This window comes from Grampus griseus, assembly GCF_964374135.1.
Source record: "Grampus griseus genome assembly, chromosome: 1".
NCBI classification, from domain to species: Eukaryota; Metazoa; Chordata; class Mammalia; order Artiodactyla; family Delphinidae; genus Grampus; species Grampus griseus.
The window spans coordinates 100,721,551-100,745,477 of NC_139017.1; the positions used below are offsets into that span (position 1 = coordinate 100,721,551).

The 23,927-nt window shown below is 37.3% G+C and overlaps 1 protein-coding gene across 4 annotated transcripts in view; it reads left to right on the forward strand.

Annotated features, from left to right (window-relative positions):
• ARHGAP29 (Rho GTPase activating protein 29) overlaps positions 1-22,887 on the forward strand; it is a 76,478-nt gene extending 53,591 nt beyond the window's left edge. For all 4 annotated transcript variants that reach the window (XM_082656007.1, XM_082656006.1, XM_082656008.1 and 1 more), the window contains 11 exons: positions 5,610-5,767; positions 6,311-6,450; positions 6,731-6,835; positions 9,283-9,381; positions 10,697-10,836; positions 11,125-11,313; positions 11,583-11,720; positions 15,850-16,082; positions 17,305-17,635; positions 17,768-17,876; positions 20,346-22,887. In XM_082656007.1, the coding sequence (XP_082512133.1) occupies positions 5,610-5,767; positions 6,311-6,450; positions 6,731-6,835; positions 9,283-9,381; positions 10,697-10,836; positions 11,125-11,313; positions 11,583-11,720; positions 15,850-16,082; positions 17,305-17,635; positions 17,768-17,876; positions 20,346-21,229 (2,526 nt within the window). In that variant the 3' untranslated portion in view covers positions 21,230-22,887. The remainder of the gene's footprint in view (positions 1-5,609; positions 5,768-6,310; positions 6,451-6,730; positions 6,836-9,282; positions 9,382-10,696; positions 10,837-11,124; positions 11,314-11,582; positions 11,721-15,849; positions 16,083-17,304; positions 17,636-17,767; positions 17,877-20,345) is intronic.
• Positions 22,888-23,927: the final 1,040 nt, after the last annotated feature.

The following is a 23,927-nucleotide window of genomic DNA, read 5'->3' on the forward strand; positions in this document are numbered from 1 at the left end:
CCTTCTGGCATCCATAGTTTCTAATGAGAAATCTATAGTCATTTGAATCAGCGTTCCGCTATGTGGCATGCATTGTTTTTTGTTTTGCTTTGGTTTGGTTTTTTGGCTGCTTGCAAAAATTTTTCTTTATCTTTGGGTTTCAGCAGTTTGATTACAATGTATTTGGGTGTGGATTTTGTTGGGTTTCTCCTATTTGGGGTTCCCTGAACTTCTCGAATCTGCAAGTTTGACTTTTGCAATATTTGGGAAGTTTTTGACTATTTTTTCTTCAAATATTTTTTTGTAACACACTCCCCTCTTCCTCTAAGACTCTAAAGACTCAAATGTCAGACGTTTTGTTATTATCCCACAGGAATGTGGGACCTATTTTTCCCCCAGTCTTTTTTTTCTCTTGTTCTACTGATCTAGCTTCAAGTTCACTGACTCTTTCCTTTGTTATCTCCATTTTTTATACCGTCAATCCAGTAAATTTTTTGTTTTGGATATTATATTTTTCAGTAGTAAAATTTCCTCTTGTTTCTTTTTTATATCTTCCAATTCTCTGCTGAGACTTCAGTCTTTCCACGTTTTAATATTGTTGGCCCTTCTTGAAATCGTTATAATATCTGCTTTAGTCTTTATCTGATAATTCAAGTAGCTGAGTCATCTCAGGGTTGGTATCTGTTTATTATCTTTTCTCTTGTGAGTCACTGAGATTTTCGTGGTTCTTTGTGTGACAAGTAGTTTTGGACGATATCCTAGACATTTGCAATATTACCTTATATGACTCTGGGTTTTCTTTATAACCTATATTGAATGTTGATTCTTAAAAAGTTTTGCAGGCATTTGATCTAGCTAGGTTCACTCTTCAACTCCTAAGGGCTCCCTTCTATGTTTTCTGGCTGGGAAACTGTAGTCAACCTAGTCTGCTGCTTTAAGAGCCAAGTAGGGGAAGGATAAAGAGAAAGAAAAAACAGGAATTTCAGACCCCTCACTCTTCAGACCACAGTTCATCTACTTATAGAGAATTCCCCTCTGCTTATAGAGAAGCGTTTTTAGATGTCTATTCTGCTGCTACTGCCATCACTGCCACTGCCACAGGACTCCATCTTAGGGCTTGGGTCTTGCTTGGGGGCTGGGGCAGAAGAGAAAACAAACATACAAAAGAAACCAAAGGATTTCCCCCACTCTTTCAGTCACATTTATTTGAGTAGGAGCTGTGTACTAGCTGGGAAACACAGTAGCAGAAAAAAAATAACAGGAAGCATACCACTAATTGGTATGCTTTGGTACTACATACCTTGATTTGTAGTTTATTTCCACAGTCTACCTGCTACCATTTACTTTTCAGAGCCCTCAGATAGCTAATCCATGCATTCTGTCAAGGGTTCTTAGGAAAATTCATTGAGAGACTGGGAAGTGAGCTTATTCCATCTGAATCAGAAGTCTTCCTTAAAATGTTTCTGGGTGTTTAAAATTGTATTTCATTTATTTATCAAATTCTGATTAATTAATATGTGGTTAATTTACAGAATCAATTTTAGTAAAATTATTTAAAAGAATTACAAAATCCCAGGATCCAAAATTCCCACGTAAATTATTTAAGCCAATCTTTTACCTTTAACAAGTCCTTTTCACCTCAAACAATAGCTAAGATTATGTGCTTGCCAGTGCCTTAAGCTCTTTGCCTTCATTATCTCATTTAATTTTCACAGAGTACTACTAGGTAAAAACAGTTGTTTTAAGCTCCATTTTACTGATGAGGAAACTGAAGCTTAGAAAGCCTTTCTTCTCAAAATGTATTCCTTGGACCAGTCACATTGTCATTCCTTTGGGAGCCTGTGAGGAATGCAGAATCTTGGGTTTCAGCCTAGACTTTTGGTATCAGAATCTGCATTTTGAACAAGATTCCCTATAATATGTATTTGTACATTAACTTTTTTGGAAACACAGGTTTAGAGAAGTTATAAATAACTTGATATCAAGGTCACCCAGCATGTAAGTTGTAAAGCTAAGATAGACCCTGGCTGAATAACTTCAGAGCCTGTGCTCCTGAATACTATGCTGTCTTGCTGAATGATTACTTAGCCTGGATTTGAACAGCTCCAAAATTAATATGATGTTTATATTGAGCTAAAAAAGATCTGTTTTCTTGTGGACCTTTTCAAGTTGTACTGTACTGATATAATCCCTCTTCCATAAGATAGTACTTTAAATATTTAAAGGTAGTTATTACCTTCTCTCCCTGGATGTTTTTTTCCAGGCAAAACACCCCCAAATCTGATTACTTTTCTTCATGTGACATGGTTTTGAGTTCTCTCATGAGCTTAATCTTGTTTGTCTACCTCCCTTTTAAAAAGTGATGCTATTTGGTGATCCAACAATTATGATTTCTTTTAATTTGATGTGATATAAACAAGAAGTTACCTAATTTTGTATATAATATCTGTATTTATTAATGCCTACTATTTATTTAAAAGAAATGTAAGACCTGCCCTCAAGGAGTTTAGCATTTATTTAGGGGGAGAGAATTAATACATCTGAAAAATTGGAGAGCAGTACATACCAGTGTATGAAGTAGACTTTGAGGTTAAAGTTCCCCAAACTTGAACAAATCCCCAAACTCCTGAAAATCACTACAGCATGTAATGTATCGAGACAGTTTATAGAAAATTTCTCTATATATATTTGTGAGCAGAATTTCTTACTAGCTGGAGTTCTTTTGAACCAGTTTAATCAGTTTTACTTATTCCATATGGCATTATTCACATGAAGATCCAAGCAGATACCAAATCCAACATTGAGTTCTTGAATATTGGTGTTTTTTCCCAGGTAAGAGCCATAATTGTCTCAGATTTCTTTATGTTTTCTTCTCCATCAAAGCAGGAGAATTGGGGGATTTTGGTGACTTATTTTGCAACACCATCTCTCAAATTGTTTTTAAAAGAATTTTATTTTCACTCTAGGATATGTTATTGTGCATATCATTGCAGAGAAAACAAAATTATTTGAGATGTAAAGTTGCTAGACACAGTTATATTCACTCACTGTCTTAAGAAAGATACACAAATCAGTTTCGTGTCCCAGCAAAATTGTAAGTCATATCATGAACAACAAGAATTACTCCTGAATATTCAAAATTGTCTTGAATTATGAAGTACTGAAGGGTATGGGATGTAGATCATAATTACATTACTAAGTGAGAGGAAGGAGAAATTACCAAGTCAGTCACTAAAGACCTAATCAAATCAATGGGCTTTGAAGAATGGGAAACATTAGCACAAAAGTTTTGCCTTTTGTTTTAAAGAGTATTCAAGAAAAAATTATCTTTTTAAAAATATAGGATAGAAAATTATATTGAACAAAAATTAATTTTTAGATTATTGCTAATCTATATGGGAGAATCTGTTCCCATTGATTTGATATTATGGCATATTCAGTTTCAACAACTGTCAGAGAAATGTGTGCTAATCTATGTGCCCATGGAATAGCTAAAAATTAGATGTAGGTGACAAAAGCTGGGCATAGAGTTGGAAGTCCTATGTGCTTGAGTTAGCAGTACCAGGAAATGTGCAGAATTTCAGTATGACCTTGACTGATAACACATTCTACTACTATTCATTTGGTCATTTCGCCTTTATGAAGCACTTAGGACACTGTGCTACACATTGGGGGCCTAGAAGAAAAGGACCAAGTCCCTGACTCAGGAAGGGATTGGGGGACAAAAAGATCTTAGAGTCATGATGGTTTTTGAGGTACCCATGAGCCACCCCAGTTAAGATGCCCAGCAAGTCCTGTAGGGTCTACCCCATGGGGACCTCAATCTTTAACACTTCTGTTAGGTGAGGGAGAAGGCTGAATCATTTAGGGAAAAGAGATTTTAAGATTGGGCTTCCAGTATATATTATTGCTTAAGTCTTTATTATTAATAAGTACCCAGAGACAAACATTCAGCCGATGAGCGATTATGCCAGTATATTCATTTGGCTTTTTAAATTATTGGTGTTTCTAACTAGATTCATAGAGCTTATTAAAAAGTATTAAAAATGAACATACAGTTAGTTACCTTTACTCAAGAAAGTAAGTTCAGTTTACCATTAACTGGAGAATTCCCTGATTGTAGCTAATTGCTGGACTTAAACTTTACCATCCACAGTTTGAATTTCCTATGTTCCTTGAAAGAGGGCACAAACAAGCTATTCATTTATGTGCACTTTTCAAATACTATTTATGCTGACTCTTAGTTATCTTTGGAGAATGCCTGTCTATCTTGGAAAGGACTTAGAGGCTAATCAGAAGTTCAACATATCATCTGGTATAATCAAGAGAGATGAAAGAGGAAACATGGCAGTCTTTGAAATAACATTAAGCCAATTGAAATTTGGCATTCATTCACATTTCCCACACAGGAGCCGGAGTGGCATTTAGAAAAATAAATCAGATCATGTTATAGCTCTTAACACCCTTTTAAAACCTTCCACTGGCTTCCTTCAGTTGTACTTAAATCCAGACCCCTTACCTTGGTTTAGATTACATCTTCCCCTTCTGGCTTCATCTCAAACTGAAATGCCACACTGACCTTTCATCTGTTTCTTGAGCATGACAAGTTCTTTCTTACTCACTTTTGCCCTAGGATCTTTGCACTGCCTCTTCCGTTCGTCTGGATTGGTCTTCTCCCTGAAACTTCACACTGGCTCTTTCTTATATCAGGTCTCAGTTCAGATGTTACCTCTTCAGAGAGTCCTTCACCAAACTGTCATGTCCAAAGTACCTTTTTGCAAGCATATACCTGGTCATATTCCATCACCTGACAATATATCGTATTTGTAGCAGTTTTCAGTACCAGAAATTATCTTATTTACTTAGTTTGTCCTCTCTCCAACACCACCCTCAGGAAAATGCAGACTCTTATGAGGGCTGGGATCTCATCTGTTTATTTGCTGTAGTATACCCAAAGCCTGGGTTTCTGTGAACATGAGAGTAGTTAATTCGTGTACAGCTCTCAGAATGGATCTGGCATATTGTAAGCACGCTCCAGCTGCTATTGTTGTTGTTACTATAAGTGGCAGTAGTGACAGTGTATTTAGGCATTTGTAGAAACTCAGTGGAATACTGTATTTTGAAGAGACTCGGGATAGTACCTAATTATAAAAACTGAGCGCTGTAGGACACATTATGAGTATAAAGCATTTCTATTTGTAAAGGATTGAAGAAGTGAAAGTCAAAATAACAGTGTTCTGATTGGAATATTTTTCCCCATGTTTTTCAGTTTAGACAGTTGTGGTCAGACCATCAGTACAGAGCTGGGGATCCTCAAAAACATATCTGTCTCCTAAAATTGTGAACCATTAGGGACACAGGGTTGTGCTTTTAAACGTTTCAGATTAAAGCCAGTTTTGCCAGAAATGATTGCTCTTAGGTATTGGATTAAAACTACTTTCTTTTTTTATTTTTCTGATTTAGACCTGGTACTGAGTCAGGCAACATAGTGTGCTCTCGAGGAGATTCACTGTTGAGCTCTTCACTGTGTGACCTTTTTCTTGGTGCTGTCACTTGAAATAAATGTGTATTTATGCAGCATTCTCTATAACATGAGTTACGTTGCCTTTTGTTTCTATCTGTTCCCACAGGTAACGGTTAACCTCTTCCAGATGCAACACCTGCAGGCTGCCTCCCTCGCGAACAATTTACAGTCTCTCTGTGATGGTGCCAAACTCTATGACCCAGGCCAGGAGTACAGTGAGTTTGTCAGGGCCACGAATTCAGCTGAGGAAGAAAAAGTTGATGGGTGAGAATTAATGTTAGGTGAAATTATTTCAAGGCATAAAACCTTTACTGCTAAGTTTCCTATCTGGTGTCAGGTGATGTTTTTTTCTAACACTGGTAGAATTGACTTTAAAACCTTCTGAATTTTTAAAATATTATTTAAGATGCGACTCACTTAAGAGTAAAGTTTTCCATTTTAACACAGAGCTCGGTTCTTTGAGATTTAGAAATCCTTTGAGGATGGGAAATCGTGGTCATATCAATTTCGAATGTCCACAAACTTAACAACCTACATTTTCCACACAGGTTATACCAGAAGAGTTTAACCATGATATGAATAATGGACTGTACTTTTGCTATTTTTTTCTGTGTTTCAGCTATAATAAATACAAATGATTAATAAGTTTTATTCACCTCTCTTTTAAGAAGTTCAACAGTATAATATGGTTTGTTCCTAATATTTCGTTAATTTAATTACTCTGTTCATTAAATTAACAGATTTTCCTGAAAATAGAATAAAGTAGTCATGCTTCTGAATGATGAGTTTTATTTGGGTTTTTCTTAGGAATGTAAATAAACAGTTAACAAATACCCCTCACACTCCTGGATATGGACCTTCCGACTCTTTAGAAGATGTTGTGCGCCTTCCTGACAACTCTAATAAGATTGAAGAGGACAGATGCTCTAACAGTGCAGACATATCAGGTAGTGTTTCACATTAAAGAGAGCACTAATATATGAAAGATCAAATTGTTTAAATGGGATCATTAAATGAATTGCAGCTCTGGAATTTAAAAATCAGGCCTTGAATTGTAACCTTATGAGGTTTTATTCACAGTTGTGAGCACTGTGCTTGTCTTACAGTCAGTTGCTTAACACTGTTAAAGAAGTTTGACTTGTCTCATTTTAAATAATGTCAGTGTTTTGAAACACTTATGAAATTTGTCTGTAGCCAAGTTTGACTTTAAATATTCTTTTCTTAAAGGTCCTTCTTTTATAAGGTCATGGACATTTGGGATGTTTAGTGATTCTGAGAGCACTGGAGGAAGCAGTGAATCTAGATCTCTGGATTCTGAATCTATAAGTCCAGGTACATAAGTATTTAAGTCTAGAGTGAAAATTCAATGACAGATTAAAATTTTCCTTTAGGGGGATATTTTTAACTACTTTCTTTTCCTTTTTTTTAAATTGACGTATGATTGATTTACAATATTGTGTTAGTTTTAAGTATACAGCAAAGTGATTAGGTTATACATATATTTATGTATATATATACTTTTTTGATTCCTTTCCATTATAGTTTAGTACAAAATACTGAATATAGTTCCCTGTGCTATACAGTAAATCCTTGTTGTTTATAACTATCTTATTTTTATAATAAACTGTCTCATAGAGAGGGGTTTGTACATATATGTGTACAGTTTAAATAAAAATAATAGAACAAACCCTTATATATTCAACACCTAGCCTAAGAAATAAAACATTATTAGTATATTAGAAGGCCTCTATGTATACCTCCTTGATAACCTTGCTCTATCACCCCCCAGATGAGCCATCATCCTGAATTTTGTTAATCTTTCCCTGGCTATTTTAAATGTTTTAGTACTTATATCTAGTTGAGCTTTGCCCACTTTGGAATAGTATGCAGATGAAATCATACTATTCTTTTGTGACTTCTTTCATGCATCTTTTTTTTGATCATATTGATATGAGAAGCTGTCTTTATTTTATACTGTATGCTGTATAGTATTCCGTTTTATGAACGTAAATGTGATTATCTGTCTTTTGGATTGTTTTGTAGTTAATCACTATAATGAACTGTACAGTTAACAACAGTTCTTGTGCCTGTGATAATTTCATTTTTTATAAATGTGCTTTAAGGTACTTTGATAGTCTCATGCTCCTTAGAGAGGCAGAATAGATGTTTTGAACTCTCCCTTAGTGGCTTCAAAGAGAATAACTTGCCAGAGGTAATACAGCTAGCAAGAGAAGAAGGTGTCACTTGAACCCTTGAGAGTATTACTTTCGATGTTCTTTCTCCTCCGCTTTTCTGCCAGAGACTTCTCCCAGTCTTGTTCTTCCTGGCTAAGTGTCTTTCTCCTACGATCTTGGCACTGCGGGAGATAAGTTAGGATTTAACCTACCTCAGAGTCCAAGGCTTTTTTTTTTTGCCTGGTGTTCTACATATTACAGAAATTTTATTCATGTAAATAAAGCCCTTGAATTTAAAGTTAGAAATGACTTCCATGCCGTACTGGGGTTTATAGGCAGATTGTCAGCAACTACTTTGAGTCCTACTTTAAAATTATTGCTGTTCAGGGACACTCTGGAGATGCAGTCCTAAACATTTAACTGAATATTTGTAATTAGCTTTGTAAAAACAGAGTGGTTCTAGCTATCCCCAGAAATTAAGAGACAGTCTAGAGCCAGCTCTAAATTATTTGGAATCCTGTAAGACTTCATGTGGTAAAGACAGAAATTTGGAAACTGGTCGCATGATAAATGGGTGAAGACTGAGGGATGCATAGCCTGGGAAAGAGGAAACCTGGGGACGTGACAGCTGTTCTCAGACATTGAAGTGTAAAAGGGTGAGAGTCAGCCTGCTTGTTTGCTCCTTTAGGGAGACATGTGACCAAGAGCTGGGATTTATAGGTGGCAGGTTTCTGCTCAGCAATACAAGGAAGTCATTTTACAGTTAGAATAGTTCGAAAATCAGCATGTGGTCTCATGATTTCTTAGTCATTGGAGGACACATTCAAAACAAAAACTAGATGACCGCCTTTTAAGCATAGTTTGAAGGCAGGGGGAATCTTTTGGGAGAGATGTGGTTTAAATAATTTGTAAAGCCCTTTCTAACTCTTAAGACTGTTAAGGGCTTGAGTTAAGTGTAACCTTCCACTTAGACACAGCCCTGTGTGTAATATCAGCAGGGAGCAAATAAACCTCATTTCATTACCTGGTCAGGCTGCTTCCACCCATGCTTTGAGACACATGGCAGAGTCCTTGGCTGACAGCTTATATCCCATGCTCTGCTCCCTGCCAGGATCATTGGTCCTGGTTCCTGGTCTTCTGTCTTACTGGCAACATAAATGTGATGGTACTGTTGTATTGCTATATTTGTAGATTTTTGTTTATTTTAGAAAGCTTTAGGTTACATTGTAAGTATTTCTTTATCATTTAATTCAACAAGCATTTAATGACAACTTTACCATTGTGCCAGCTATTCTGTCAGACATTAGATATAAGACTTGAATAGAAAATACTCCCTGTCCTTGAGTTTATAATCTTTAGCGCTTACTATCAGAAGTTGACAATAAGGTTCATTGGAATGTGTGATCCTCAATTTTAAATTTATTTGGAAAAGTCAGATTTGGCTCATTCCTCTTTTGTTCCCAAGAGTATCAGAATCCCCTGTGTCCAAAGTCTGTGAATGGAAGCAAATGTTTACATTGTAGCTAATATAATAGTATGACTTGCGTTATTCAAAAAATGTTGTCACTGCCCATTTCTTAAATTCTACAATGAATTTTCTTTTAGGAGACTTTCACCGAAAACTTCCACGAACTCCATCCAGTGGAACCATGTCTTCTGCAGATGATCTGGATGAAAGAGAGCCACCTTCCCCTTCAGAAGCTGGTATTACACTCACCTGAATCAAGTTTCCATTAAACCAGTTGAATCAGTAGCATTGCATGATATTAGGGAAAAAATAGTATGATTTAAAGAATTCCTTTACTGTGTATTTAAAAAAAGGCATTATGGTGACTTAAATATATCCCAACAAATTATGTACAAGTATGGGTTGATAATGTATTAATCAAATGTTACAAGTAAAAATATAAGAATAAACAGCAAAACCACTGGAGCCAAAATGTATTAGCATGTTGATAAAATAGGCTAGATATTTTGGTCTTTCATAAATCTAATAGTGACGTAATTGTTCAGAGTGTTGCAATACATGAGAGACATTCTAGTCATGAGAATTTCTATATGAGAAAAGCCTCTTCAAAAGAAATAGTGTAAGAAGCTAGGCGGGAAAAGTAAATACATGTACTTCTTGAGGGCAGGGAAAGTTGTGGATGCTGAAGGGTATAAAAGAGAAGTCACGTTAATGGCTTCATTTGAGACCTCCAGATACCTGTTCTGGTATCATTTTCTTAAATAGTATAAGAACATCTGACCTCTGGTAGGATTTTTTTTTTTGGCTGCATTGGGTCTTTGTTGCTGCGTGTGGGCTTTCTCTAGTTGCGGCGAGCGGAGTCCACTCCTTGTTGCGGTGCGCAGGCTTCTCACTGCGGTGGCCTCTCTTGCTGCAGAGCATGGGCTCTAGGTGCGTGGGCTTCAGTAGTTGTGGCTTGCAGGCTCTAGAGCGCAGGCTCAGCAGCTGTGGCTCACGGGCTCAGCCGCTCCGCGGCATGTGGGATCCTCCCGGACCAGGGCTCGAACCTGTGTCCCGTGCGTTGTCAGGCGGACTCTCAACCACTGCACCACCAGGGAAGCCCTCTGGTAGGATATTGATAGATAACTAGCTAGTATTACTTACAGTTTTGTAATGAATTGAGAATAGCTTTATCTTTAATGCAAATAATGCTGACACACTAACCTCATATAGCTAGTTTTATTCCAAGCTTTCAAAGGGTCATTTTCTAAGAATGTAATGCCACCTGTGTAATAAAGGACATGTTAATAACTGTAAATTCGCTGATTCTGGAAACATTATGCCATGCTATTTTAGAAGTATCTTATTGGTCTGATGGTGATTTTTTACTCGTAGCTTAAATGTTTGATATATGTGTGCCTTGTAAGAGATCTATAAGTTGGATGCTTATTTTGTTATTATAGTAAGAGCTTTTTGTAATCTTATTTAAAGATTTTTTTAAATGTAGTATCATACGGTATAATTTTTCTGTAGTCTTACAATTCTTACATACTATTCTACTTCTGTTACAAGGACCCAATTCCCTCGGAACATTTAAGAAAACTTTGATGTCAAAGGCAGCTCTCACTCACAAGTTTCGCAAACTGAGATCCCCCACAAAGTGCAGGGACTGTGAAGGCATTGTGGTATTCCAGGGTGTTGAATGCGAAGAGGTAAGGTCGTTCTGGAATTACATTAGCCCTTTTATGCTTTTTGCTTTGAGCAATGCTTTTTGTTATTCATTTTACCGATTAGGATCTTTTGCAAATGTATTTTTAATAAATTGAACCACGGTGTATTTCTGTAATTTTATATTTCATTTTGCTAGTAAATGTATTTCAAACACCACAAGTAATACCTTTTAAACTCATTTTTGTTCTGTTACCACTCTACCTGTAGTTTGTCCAGTTGTGAATAGCTTTAAGGTGAGTTAACCATTTTAGACTTTCATTTTCTTGTAGTGTCTCCTTGTTTGTCACCGAAAGTGTTTGGAAAATTTAGTCATCATCTGTGGTCATCAGAAACTTCTGGGGAAAATACACTTATTTGGAGCAGAATTCACACAAGTTGCAAAAAAGGAACCAGATGGCATCCCTTTTGTACTCAAAATATGTGCCTCAGAGATTGAAAATAGAGCCTTGTGTCTACAGGTACATTATAACTTTTAAAATTAAAAATTTTTAAATGTAAATGTGATTTGTTCTAATGATAAGGAGACACTAAAGGAGAACAGTGCTCTCAGTTTTTACTAAATAACTGAATTTATTCAGATTTATTTGGAAAATATTACCTCATTTGGTCCTAGTTTTTTCCTAAAATATTTAGAATTGAAGTAGACATTAAGTATATTTAGAGGTCTGCATTTAATCATTTGTACTGAAGCAGAATTTTGCAAAATTTTTTCTCTTTTCTTCTCAAGGGAATTTATCGTGTATGTGGAAACAAAATAAAAACTGAAAAACTGTGTCAAGCATTGGAAAATGGAATGCACTTGGTAGACATTTCAGAATTTAGTTCACATGACATCTGTGATGTCTTGAAATTATACCTTCGACAGGTAAAGTTTTTAGCCTTGAAATTTACCATTAAATAGAGCAAAAATATGATTTGCGGTTTGCTGATGTTTGCCACACATATTTTTTTCATTGACATAGACCATGTTAATATCTTTCCAATTATTAATGTACAGATCAAAGAGTGTATAAAATATATGTACAATTTAAAGACCCATAATAGTAAAAACTCATTTTCCATCACCTAGCTTAAGGAAATAAAATATCACTATACCTTATAGAAGGCCCCTGTTTGCCCCTCCCCAGTTGTAGCCCACAGCTCTACCCAGTGGTCTTTCCTAACCATGTTAATACCTCCCTCTCTTTTCTTAATAGTTTTAATACCTGTTGTGTATTCCTAAACAATATATCATTAAGTTCTAGAAAACTGAGTAGAAAGCATAAATCTGGCTGTTTAAGAAAAGTCCACCATTCACACTGTTATATGAAGAATTCAGCCAATAGAACAGTGTCTGGGTCATAGTTTGGCTTTACTTTCATAGATATTTTAAAATAACTATCGTGGGAGGTTACTAGTCAAGGTGTGAATGCATTCAGGGAACATGAAGTTCACCTTAGTTGGGGGGCAGGGCTATCCTATAAACGAGGTACTGTAAATTCAGCAGGAATGTGGTCGGGAGTGGACTTGCTCTATATTTTCTCTTTCTTTGCTCACTCTTGTACCTGCATGCTATAGGAGTAGGTCTGAAGAAAACGCTTCTGTGGGTGAAGTAAGTGGCCATAGTGGCTCAGGCAGCAGTTCCTGGAAGGGTTACAGGAACAACCAGCACATTGTTATGATAAGCCAAGTACAAAAGATCTGGGACAAGCCCAGCTGCATTCTGTCCTTGGGTGAAGCTCTCTGTCCTTGGGTGAAAGTGAAGAGACAGTTACGGAGAGCATAGTGACGATGGTCCTCATTGTGTCCATCTCAGGAGCTTTGTTCTTCATCTGGGTCCTTTTTAATATGGTGAAGAGCTGTCATCCTGGGATCTCTCTTCTCTACCCAATTCTGTGAGGGAACACCTGTCTTCTGTGTCATGTCTTCCTGTTTTTTATTTATTGTCCTGTTTTGGTTATGCCCATCTTTGAGCAAGGTGGAATAAGAGTAAATATTTGAAACTGTTTGATCTGTAAATGTATTTATTCTGCTTTCCTGAATGGGGATACTGTGAAAGTTTATAGTATTGTAGGCTGAAAATTATTTTTCTTCAGAAATTTGAAGGTGTTTTTTTATTCTCTTTGAAGCCTGAAATCCTTCTCATTCCTGATTCTTTTTATGTGGCCTATTGTTTTCTCTCTGAAAGCTTGTAGAATCTTCTTTTTCTCTCCATTATCCTAAAATTTCACAGTGTATGCCTTGATGTGGGTGTATTTTCATCCATGGTTTCAGGCACTCCACAAGCTCTGTCATTCTGCTTACTTGTCCTTTAGTTCTTGGAACTTTAATTTTCTTGCTCATTTCCTCCTCTCTATTTTCTCTCTATTTTCTTTCTAGAACTTATATTTAGATACTTAACAACCACAGTGGTTCTCTAGTTTCCTTCCCTTTTCCCTAATTTCATTTGTTTTTGTTTTCTTTTAACACCTTCTAAGAAACTTCCTCAGCTTTTTCTTCCATTCCTACTGTAAACTATTTTATTTCTGAGATCGTCTTTTAATTTCCAAGAATTCTGGTTTTCTGTCCCTTTTATAGCATTCTTTTTTAAATTGAATGCAGCATCTCTTCTACCTGAACTCTTCGTAACTTTTTTTAAAGAGGATTCTTACCTCTGCTTAGCTTCTAGCTCCATCCAATAGAAATATAATGTGAGCCCTATATATAATATTAAATTATCTAGTAGCCACATAAAAAGAAACAGGTGAAGTTAATTTTAATATTTTATTCAACATATTGAAAATATTATCTGAACATCTAATCAGTGTTCTTAAATTATTAATGAATCATTTACCTTTTCGGCCCTGACTCTGGGAAGTATGGCATATACTTTTCATCTAGAGCACACGTCAGTTTGGAGCAGCCACCTTGCCACTGCTCAGTAGCCATATGTGGATAGTGGCCACGATATTGACAGCACAGTTGTAGACCTTCAAGTTGGTTTTTTTCCTACTTATTTTGACTCTGTTTTCCATAGTTGTCTCCCTAAAATTAAAGCTTGGGGAACTGAAATCTATCCAGAAGCTCTTGAATACATGAAGGCTTTGAAGATTTTGAGCCTTACTGTAGTGTTATCTAGGAGAGCTGTTTGGGAAGTACCTGAGGTCTGTATCTCTAGTTCTCTGCTCTTGGGCTGGTCTGATACCCCAGAGAAAGGTCTTTCCCTGCCTACAGGTATGGTTCCAGAACTCTGGGAGCCATGTTAGGTCAGAAGCTCCAGGATCTCTGCATTCAGCAGGCACACAGTCATTAAATCCTTATTTTAAGATAGTTGCCCACCTGTTCCTTGTGCTTGGCATTGCCCGTCCAGAGACCCTCTGTTTCACACTGCCCAGAGAAGAAATCCCCAGACTTCTGAGATTGCTCAGGAGCATGGAGTGGAGACAAGGGTCTAGAAATCTAATGCTGTTCAGATAGCTCACCCTTCCCCGAGATCAGAGGACCTAGTCTGACAATCCCTGAGTCTCCTTAGGATCCGCTAAATCATGTTGGTTCTCAGTTTGGAATTTCAGCTTTCTCAGGAGTGCTACGTCAGCACTTGTTCACCTCCTCTTCAGCCTGTGAAATGTTACTTTTGTCCCCATTCCTGTTCTTCCAGTCCTGTAGGCTTAACTGTATTTCAGTGGGGTGGTAGGAGGGAAAGAAATTAGGTACAAATGTTGGATGTGCCACATTAGCCCAGGAAACTATTGATATCTCTTCAATCACATTTTATAGGATTCTCAACTGAGAAGTGGAAACAGTGTCTTTGAATGACTTTTAATCTCATAATGAATCATCCTTTATTTCTTTTATTCAGTGGAGGAGAGGAAATAAATGGGGTCCAATACTATCAGCTCTCATTTTATCCTAGGAATACTATGGGACCAAAGCTTCAGTGTGGGAAGCCATGCTCAATTCTTACAGTGTTAAGAGAGTAGCCTTTATTTACTCATTACCATGTGGTAAATCTGAAGCTCCAAGAGTGACCAAGATGGTAGAGGTAGAAATTAATCTCAAGGCTTCCCCTCTCTGGGAACAGAAGGGGAAACTGGAGAAGTGGTGCCTACCTCACCACAGATGTTGTAGGACATCAGCTAGCCAGAGAGATGCTGTATTTTCCATTGCTGAGCAGTGGAATCATTGAAATCAGTTATGCCAGTAGACAGATCAAGGTGGTATGCCCATTGACAGTTTGAGAGAGGAACTTTTTTTGACCTACTTATGGCAATTCAAGTTGTATTTAAAAATTGGATGACAAAATGTTGACAGTTTCTTTCTCGTAAGTCATATCGTCTTTCGCTAATCTTCAGTCTGGCCCGAGTAAAACACAAGCACCCTATAGCTTTTTGTTCTCTCTCTCCCCCATACCAACAGAAAATAAGCTTTTTCTAATTAATTTGACTTATATTGTATATTATCCTGGGTTTGTTTTAATAAAATAGTTGAAGATCATGCTAACTTTGGGGCAGTCATGAATGTAATTGGTATAGCATATCTATCAGAGTTTTAAAATCCTATCATGTGGCTTTAGGTTTAGAGTTTTACTGATTACCAGTTAAGTCATTTTTAATATAGATATAATGTATGGTGATATCGGATTTACTTTATAGATCACATCTAGCAAACATATGTACATTTCTTTTTTTTTCTTGTTCTTGGGTGTAATTTTTTTTCTTCTAGTTGTATTGAGATATAATTGACATACAGCACTGTATAAGTTTAAGGTGTGCAGCACAACGATTTGACTTACATACATCATGAAATGATTATCACAGTAAGTTTAGTGAACATCCATCATCTCATACAGATACAAAATTAAAGAAATAGAAAAATATTTTTCCTTGTGATGAGACATGTACATTTCTAAATGTGATTGACCTTAAGTCTTGTTACTCTAAAAAGAACATGCTAAACCACTCAGTAGCTATTCAGTAGGTTATTAACAGGGAAAAAATGGGCAGAATGATATTTCTAATGTAATTTTATTTCTTTAGCTACCAGAACCATTTATTTTATTCCGATTGTACAAGGAATTTATAGACCTTGCAATAGAGATCCAACATGTAAATGAAGAACAAGAGATGAAAAAGGATAATCCTGAGGACAAAAAATGTCCAAGTACGTGCATAGAAATAAACCGAATTCTTCTAAAAAGCAAGGATCTTCTAAGACAATTGCCAGCATCAAATTTTAACAGCCTTCATTACCTCATAGTTCATCTTAAGCGGTAAGAATTTGAATAAGACAGACATTGATTAGTGGGTGGATAATTGATCAGTTTTTCGGGTTTTATGGGTTTTTTAAAAATTGTGGTAAAATACACATAACATATAAATTTACCATTTTAGCCATTTTTAAGTGTACAGTTCAGTAGTATTAAGTACATTCACACTCTTGTGGTATTGTTTTTACATTGAATGTTTCATTTCTAATATGTGTTAGGGAAAGAGAGACATTGAATATGTGTTCGTGCAGCCAACATCTTTCCCTCAGATGCCACTTATATGCCAGGCTCTGGCTGGGGAAATTAGGATGCAAATATAAGGTTTCTGTCATCTGTTGTGCTTGTCAGCTTGAGGGGCAGACCCGCACACAAGTGCAGCGCAGCGTCATTCTTGTTCTGACGGAACTTTGCTCAACATGCAGTGGAAGATGGGGGAGAGGGGGTCATGAATCAGAGAAGGTAACCCTGAGCCAGACTTGAAGAACTGAGTAATGGTTTGGTGACAGAGAATGTACAAAAGAGCATTCCAGGCAGAGGGTAATAGACACAGAGACACAAGAGATCATTTTGCTTTTGAGGACATTTAAGTAATTTGGTTAGGCCAGGATATAGCAAGCGTAGCACAAAGTGAGCTGGAGGAGTCCTGGTAAAGTCATACATACCTGGCAGATGAGTCGACTGTCTTCTTTCTGTACTCACTAAAGAATTTTTAGCCGGGAATTTAACATGCTCAGGTTTGCCTGTTAGATCTTTATGGCAGCAATATGGAGAATAGATTGGAGGGGAGGTATTTATTTACTTCAGTTCGGATCTCTTTGAATAGCCAGAGAAAGAAAAGGTGATGAGAGCTTGAGGTAAGGTCTGAGCAGTGGGATTGGCAATAAAGCAGAGAGATCTTTAGGCTCAACTAGGCTTGGAGACTAGCAGTGAGATAGAAAGTTTCCAGCATATGGACTTGGGAGGATGTAATATATATTTACTAAGGTGGGAGCAGCTTTTAGGGGTGTGTTTTAATTTCTGCTGGTAAAACTGTACTGGTTCCTTCTACTTACTTATATTTAATCCTAATACTGTGAAACCCAACTTGGTGTGTGGTCAGTATTTAAGCAAATAAATAGATCCTTTCCCTAGACTTCTGCAGCCCATTTTTTCCTCCACCCTTCCCAGCCCATAGTAAACGACTGTCAAGGAAATCTAATACAGGCTTTTGTGTTCTGCATCACAGAGTCGTAGATCATGCAGAAGAAAACAAAATGAACTCCAGAAACTTGGGGGTGATATTTGGACCAAGTCTCATTAGGCCAAGACCCACAGCTGCTCCTATCACCATCTCCTCTCTTGCTGACTATTCAAATCAAGCGAGGTTGGTGGAGTTCCTCATTACCTACTCACAGAAGATCTTCGATGGGTCCCTACAGCCACAAGATATAGCTGTGTGTAGTGCAGGTGGTGGTGCACCTCAGGTTGACCAAGGCTATCTTCCGAAGCCTCTCTTATCACCAGAAGAAAGAGATCCAGAACATTCTACGAAGTCACTGTTTTTCTCTTCAAAGGAAGTGAGTTTTGCTCTTATGGAATTGTGTTGGAACTTTGTAATGTTCACGTTATTAATAAGTTAAGAATCTTTGAACTGTTTATTTTGAGGTGTGTTTTGCTTCTTCAAGTTTAAAAATTTTCTTCATCAACAGGATATCCATACTGCAGATAGTGAAAGCAAAAGTTTTGAATCCACTGCATCATTTGAGGAATCAGAACGGAAGCAAAATGCATTCGAAAAATGTGATGCATGTCTCATTGGTGAGTGGCCATGTAAAATGCATATTTGCTGACTTAAAACTGTCCCAATAAACCATGATTAAAAGCCAAGGTGAGTGGCGTTAAGAGAAGTCAGAGAAAGAAGCTTCGTTAGTAAATGCATCTTTGCCGGCCATTAAGAAAGTTGCCTTCATTCTTTACAATAACCCTTCTTATAAAAAGACTTGGAGTTCGAAGGTGTGTTTTGTGTTCTGAAAACTTTTTTTATTTTTATTTTTGCCATTAATTAAAGTCAAGGCAGAATCTGGTAAGCAGTATGATGATTCGTTAGCATCTTCTATTACTATAGATCATTGTATTGATCTCATTACTCATAAGGTGTCAACTAGACTCGTAAAATTCAAAAAATTAGACTCAAAAAACCTCTAAAATTTTTTTCAAATGCCTTTTCCTGTTGCCTGCCTGTAACACATTAAGCACACTTATGTGTATATCTTTTTAATTTCCTTGACTGTAATCATCTTATTCACTGTATGGTAATTTTAGTTTCAGTGATAGCTACCAAGCTATTCATTTGTGGAAAGGCTTCCACTTGTTACTATAATTCTGTACATCACTAGAGCTAACTTGCAGTTTTTTTAAGTGCAGCCATATATTTTAAATTTGAGTGTAATGAAGTATTAGTGGTCACAGGCTGACAGGTCTAAAAAGTAAGGGAGCTAACATTCACTAAGTACCTGCCTGCTCTGTGCTAAGCACTGTGCTTCTTGTTTGATTCCATTTATCAACAATTCTGTGCTATAAATAGGTAGTAATAGCCCCGTTCAACCCATAGCCTAATAGTCTGAGAGACGTTAAATAATGTCAGAGGTCATGCCCCTAATAAATTGTTCAGTATTTGGACCTATGTCTGTGATTATTTCACTATTCCATGAGCTAGGGCTCCCAATTAGGAATAGTAATAAAAATAAATGTCATTTTTCAAGGGCTAACTGTATACCAGATAAATAAGCACTTTTCATGGTTAGATCTTTTAGGCCACATATAATCATAGATAAAATTATGATTCCTTTTGACAGATGAAGACACTGAGGGGCAGTGAGATTGCCTTGCCTAGTGCAGAAGGGGTAGAGCTGAGTTAAACCTGGCAGGTGGGGTTCAGAGTCTGCACTCTTAACCATTACACTCAAGTTTTTTCCCTTAGAACTTAAGAATGCACTTTGGGGCTTCTCTGGTGGCACAGTGGTTGAGAATCTGCCTGCTAATGCAGGGGACACGGGTTCGAGCCCTGGTCTGGGAAGATCCCACATGCCGCGGAGCAACTAGGCCCGTGAGCCACAACTACTGAGCCTGCGCGTCTGGAGCCTGTGCTCCACAAAAACAGAGGCCGCGATAGTGAGAGGTCCACCCACCGCAATGAAGAGTGGCCCCCACTTGCCACAACTAGAGAAAGCCCTCACACAGAAACAAAGACCCAACACAACAAAAATAAATTAATTAATAAACTCCTACCCCCAACATCTTCTTTAAAAAAAAAGAATGCACTTTGGTGCCTACAGCCTGACCACAGTGTGTCAGGTCCCTTAGGGTGTTTTATACACGTGGGGAAGCACCTGGGAAATCAGAACAAGAGAGCACTGTCCTGGAAGCCCAGAGAAGAGAGGTCCACAGTCTCAGGTAAGGAGAAAGGTCAGATGAGGTAAGGACTGTCAAGTCATTCTGATGGTTGCTGTTTGCAGACCGCTGCCCAAAAGAGGAGCATGAGCAGAAGGCCAGAACTTACCAGAAATGGGACTATTTTAGGGGAGATGCTACAAAAAAGGATAGGGTCTGAAGGAGTTCAGGGTCCCAGTTTGAGAAAACATGGGTCCAGACTTGATAGGAAAGAGAAGAAAGTACGTCTGGGAGTAAACAGCAAATAAAGAGAATGGCATTTTTTACTTAAAATAAAACTATTCAACCTTAATCAGACAGGATGAATATGATAGTCCATTTATTAGTTGATAAGATGAGGGCATCTAAGGCATTTAATATGATATGCTCTCACTGTGGGTTGAATGTAACTGAAAAGCAGATTGAGTTGGCAAAAGCCTTAGGATTCAGGGCATACTTACATTTGGTTGGCATGTACATTGGTGTAACTTTTCTGAGGGTAACACACCAATATCTGCCTGTTGAAATCGTGACGACCCTTTCAGCCAGCAAATACTTGTTCATACACAGCACATAAGAGAAGCTACATCAGCAAGTGTGGTTTTTTTTCACTAACCTGCAGTGAATTTTGTAGCTGTTTATTATATTGATTTAAATAAATATGGAATTCTAACATTTTAATTCAAAGTGTACCTTTAATATTTTATGAGTATTTTACTCCTCTGCCTAGAGAATAACTTGGAAAAAATATATGAAGACCCTTGTTTTGAGAGGGTGTTCATCTATAACTCGTTTGGACTCTCTTGTTAACTGCGTGCCATAAAGTTTGATTTTTAAATGAATCTTTTCCTTTTTCAGACAACAAAGTGCGTTTGCTTGTAGACCAAGAGCTTGAATCAGCATCACAAAAGATGGAAGATGTTTGTAAAACCTCCAAGCTGCCTACTCTGAAGTCCGATAGGGAAATAAATGGTGTCGAGAGGCATACTCCAAGGACCAAGATTAGACCTGTAAGTTTGCCTGTAGACAGACTACTACTTCTTGCAAGCTCTCCTAATGAGAGAACTGGCAGAAATATGGGGAATGTAAATTCAAACAAGTTTTGCAAGAATCCTACCTTTGAAGGAGTTAATAGAAAAGACACCCCAACTATTGTTTGTTCCAAATTTGATTGCTTTGATCAGCAACCTCTACAGAAAACTCGGGAGAAACAGTATGAACAAAATGACCTGACTGCAAAGACTGCAGTGATTGTGCCCAGTGCATTCCAGGAAAGAGAAGTGTCAGTGAGCATCAGGAGTGGTGGGGACCACCCAGTCAGCACCACCAGTAAGCCATACACAGAACCCATCAGGTCAGCCAGACAGGTGTCAGAGAGACGGTCTTCTGACTCCTGCCCTCCTGCTCCTGTCAGAGCACCCAGAACACTGCAGCCCCAGCACTGGACCACGTTTTATAAACCACCTGCTCCTGCTGCTAGTGGGAGAGGGGATGAGGAGAAATCTGTGACATCCTCCGCAGCTGTGCCCCCTTGCACAACTCACGCTCCCCAGGAGCACGTGCTGAAATCAGTTCCAGGTTCTGAAAATGCATCAGCTGGTCCCGTGCAGCCGGTTAGCAAGCCTAAAGAGAAGGCTGAAGAGCGTGACTTACCTGGTGTACATCCAGCATGTCAGAGACCGAGGCTGAAACGAATGCAGCAGTTTGAAGACCTTGAAGATGAAATCCCACAGTTTGTGTAGGGTTGTCAGAATTCAGTTTTTCTTTTTTTGTTTTGTTGTTTTGTGGTGTTGTATTTGTTTTCTGGAAGAAATTTTTGACAGGGCCTCTCTTGTATAGGATTGCCAAATCATGGATTTTGTTTTTTGTCATTGTGTTGTGTTATCCTGTGTTGGTTGTATTGAATGACAGAATGTTTTGATAGGGCCCCATCTGTGCCTCACTGGAATTATATGTATTTTTGAAGTTGTGAATAAATAGATAGACTCATGTTTTTTAAAGTTCAGTTGATTCCCCATAATATGGTCCATTTAAGTGCATCCCTAATATATGATATAGCTCTCAACTAATAGGTGCAATTGAGGAAATCAGCTTTATTTTTTTGACGTGAAACTACATGCTTATTTATAAAAGGAATGTTTCTGAGTGCAAGTGCCTGAAAGATCTTTGTTTGGTATGATTGTTTTTTCACACAATTTTATAGTGTATCTTTGACCATTTGTGCTTTTATGGTATGTGTGTAACCTTGTATTTTTCAATTGGCGAGTCACTTAACTTTTTCATATTTGCGTAATGGCCAAAAGGCTTGCAAATCTGTATTTAATTGCATTTTAATTAATTGCCAGATTTTACACGTGAGAGGCAGTTGAATTGTACAAAGAAAATGCACTTAAACATGTTTCCAAATTGTATAGTTCAGTCATGTCTTATTTGGTTTTAGCTATTATACATTTAGTAATTTTCACTTCTCGGCTTTGTTCTGCATAAACTTTTGTTGTTCAACAGCTCTGAACCTTTTGGTATTTTATATAATAGTCCAAAACAGTGTTTTAAAATTCAGTGCCTTTCCTTTTAATATTGTCTGGGATTTTCTTTAAAAAAAAACCCCTTTCTTTTGTATGAAGTGTTTTCACTTATGAATAATTTTATGTACTTTTTCTACCTGAGTTTATAACCATTGACAATGTATGTTTCATCTGAATCATACAAAGATTTATTTAAGTTGATTCTAAGTATAATTCAATAAGCCTCATTGTTTGGAATTTGAGAGGAGGTATAGATGATTGGATATATTTCATTTATAAAATTCCCAGTTTTTGGAACTAGTATAGTTCTGTTATTTTCTTGGTTTTGTCATTTTGCGTAAAATAGGATATAAAAGGGACAAAAAAATAAAATAGCCTCTTTTTATATGTGTGAATTATATTTGTAACAAATGCTTTTGTATGACCATGTTATACTTGATAAAAAATATATACATTAACCTGTTAAATTATTTCAAGTTCTTGTGGTTTCTCTGAAATTGTTGCCTCTTAGGGTGTGAGACTTTAAGGTTTATTAACCATTGGCTTAGTGGTCAGCACTTGGGGCTCATATGTCCCTTGACTACAACATGGAATTCATTTTATGGGAAGTTGTTCTATAGTTCTATATGACATTAAGGACTAGGAAGAAAGAATAACCCAAATCTTTTTGTACTGGAGCCTTGTTTTTAGTCCTCATTGTAAAAAATATAAAAGAATTGTATTGGTATGAAAACCTAAAAAGAAAATAAGAGCCAACATTGATTGAGCCCCTTCTGCGTGCCATGAACTCTGCTAAGTTCCACATAAATTATTTCAAGTTTACGGCATCCTATAATGGGTAGGTAAGTACTTTATTATTCTTGTGTTATGGATAAGGAAACTGACGCTTAGTTAAATAATATGCTCTAGGTTCCACAGGTGTAACAGTTGGAGTCAAAAACACAGGGCTGCCAGATTCTGATGGTTGACCATAATGTTTCTTTGGGTTTTAAGTAAAAATAAAAGACATATTTTTCATTTTCACCAAGAACTTTATTCAACATGTATTCACTGTTTTGTTCCACTACCTTCTTCCATTTTTTAGGCAACTTCATAATTACATCTTCCCAAAACTTTTTATCTTTTGAGCAAAGAACTGTTCCAGGTGTCTTTTACAGTCTTCCAGGGAATTGAAATGTTTTTCCATTAAGAGAATTTTGTAAAGACCAAAATAAATGGAAATCCAAAGGTGCAGTGTCTGGTGAATACGGCAGATGAATGAGAACTTCCCAGCCAAGCTATAACAGTTTTTGCCTGGTCATCATAGAAACATGCAGTCTTATGTTATCCTGATGAAAGATAATGTGTTTTCTGTTGCCTAATTCCAGATGCTTTTCGTCGAGTGCTGCTTTCAGTTGGTCTAACTGGGAGCAGTACCTGTTGGAATTAATCATTTGCTTTTCCAGAAGGAGCTCATAATAGAGGACTCCCTTCCAATCCCACCATATACACAACATCACCTTCTTTGGATGAAGACCGGCCTTTGGTGTGGTTGGTGGTGGTTCATTTCACTTGCCCCACGATCTCTTCCGTTCCACACTGTTGTACAGTATCCACTTTTCATCTCCCGTCACAATTTGTTTTAAAAATTTAATGTTTTCATTATGTTGCAGTAGAGAATCCCATGCAGAAATATGGTCTTCAAGAAGGTTTTTTTCACTTATGTGGAACCCAAGATCAAAGCGATTAACATAGCCAAGCTGGTGCAAACGATTTTCAGCGCTTGATTAGGGTATTTTGAGTATGTAGGCTATCTCCCACATGGTATAACGTTGATTGTTCTCAATTAATGTCTCGATTTGATCACTATCGAACTTCAGCTGGTCTACCGGACCATGGAGCATCGTCCAGCGAGAAATCTCCAACACAAAACTTC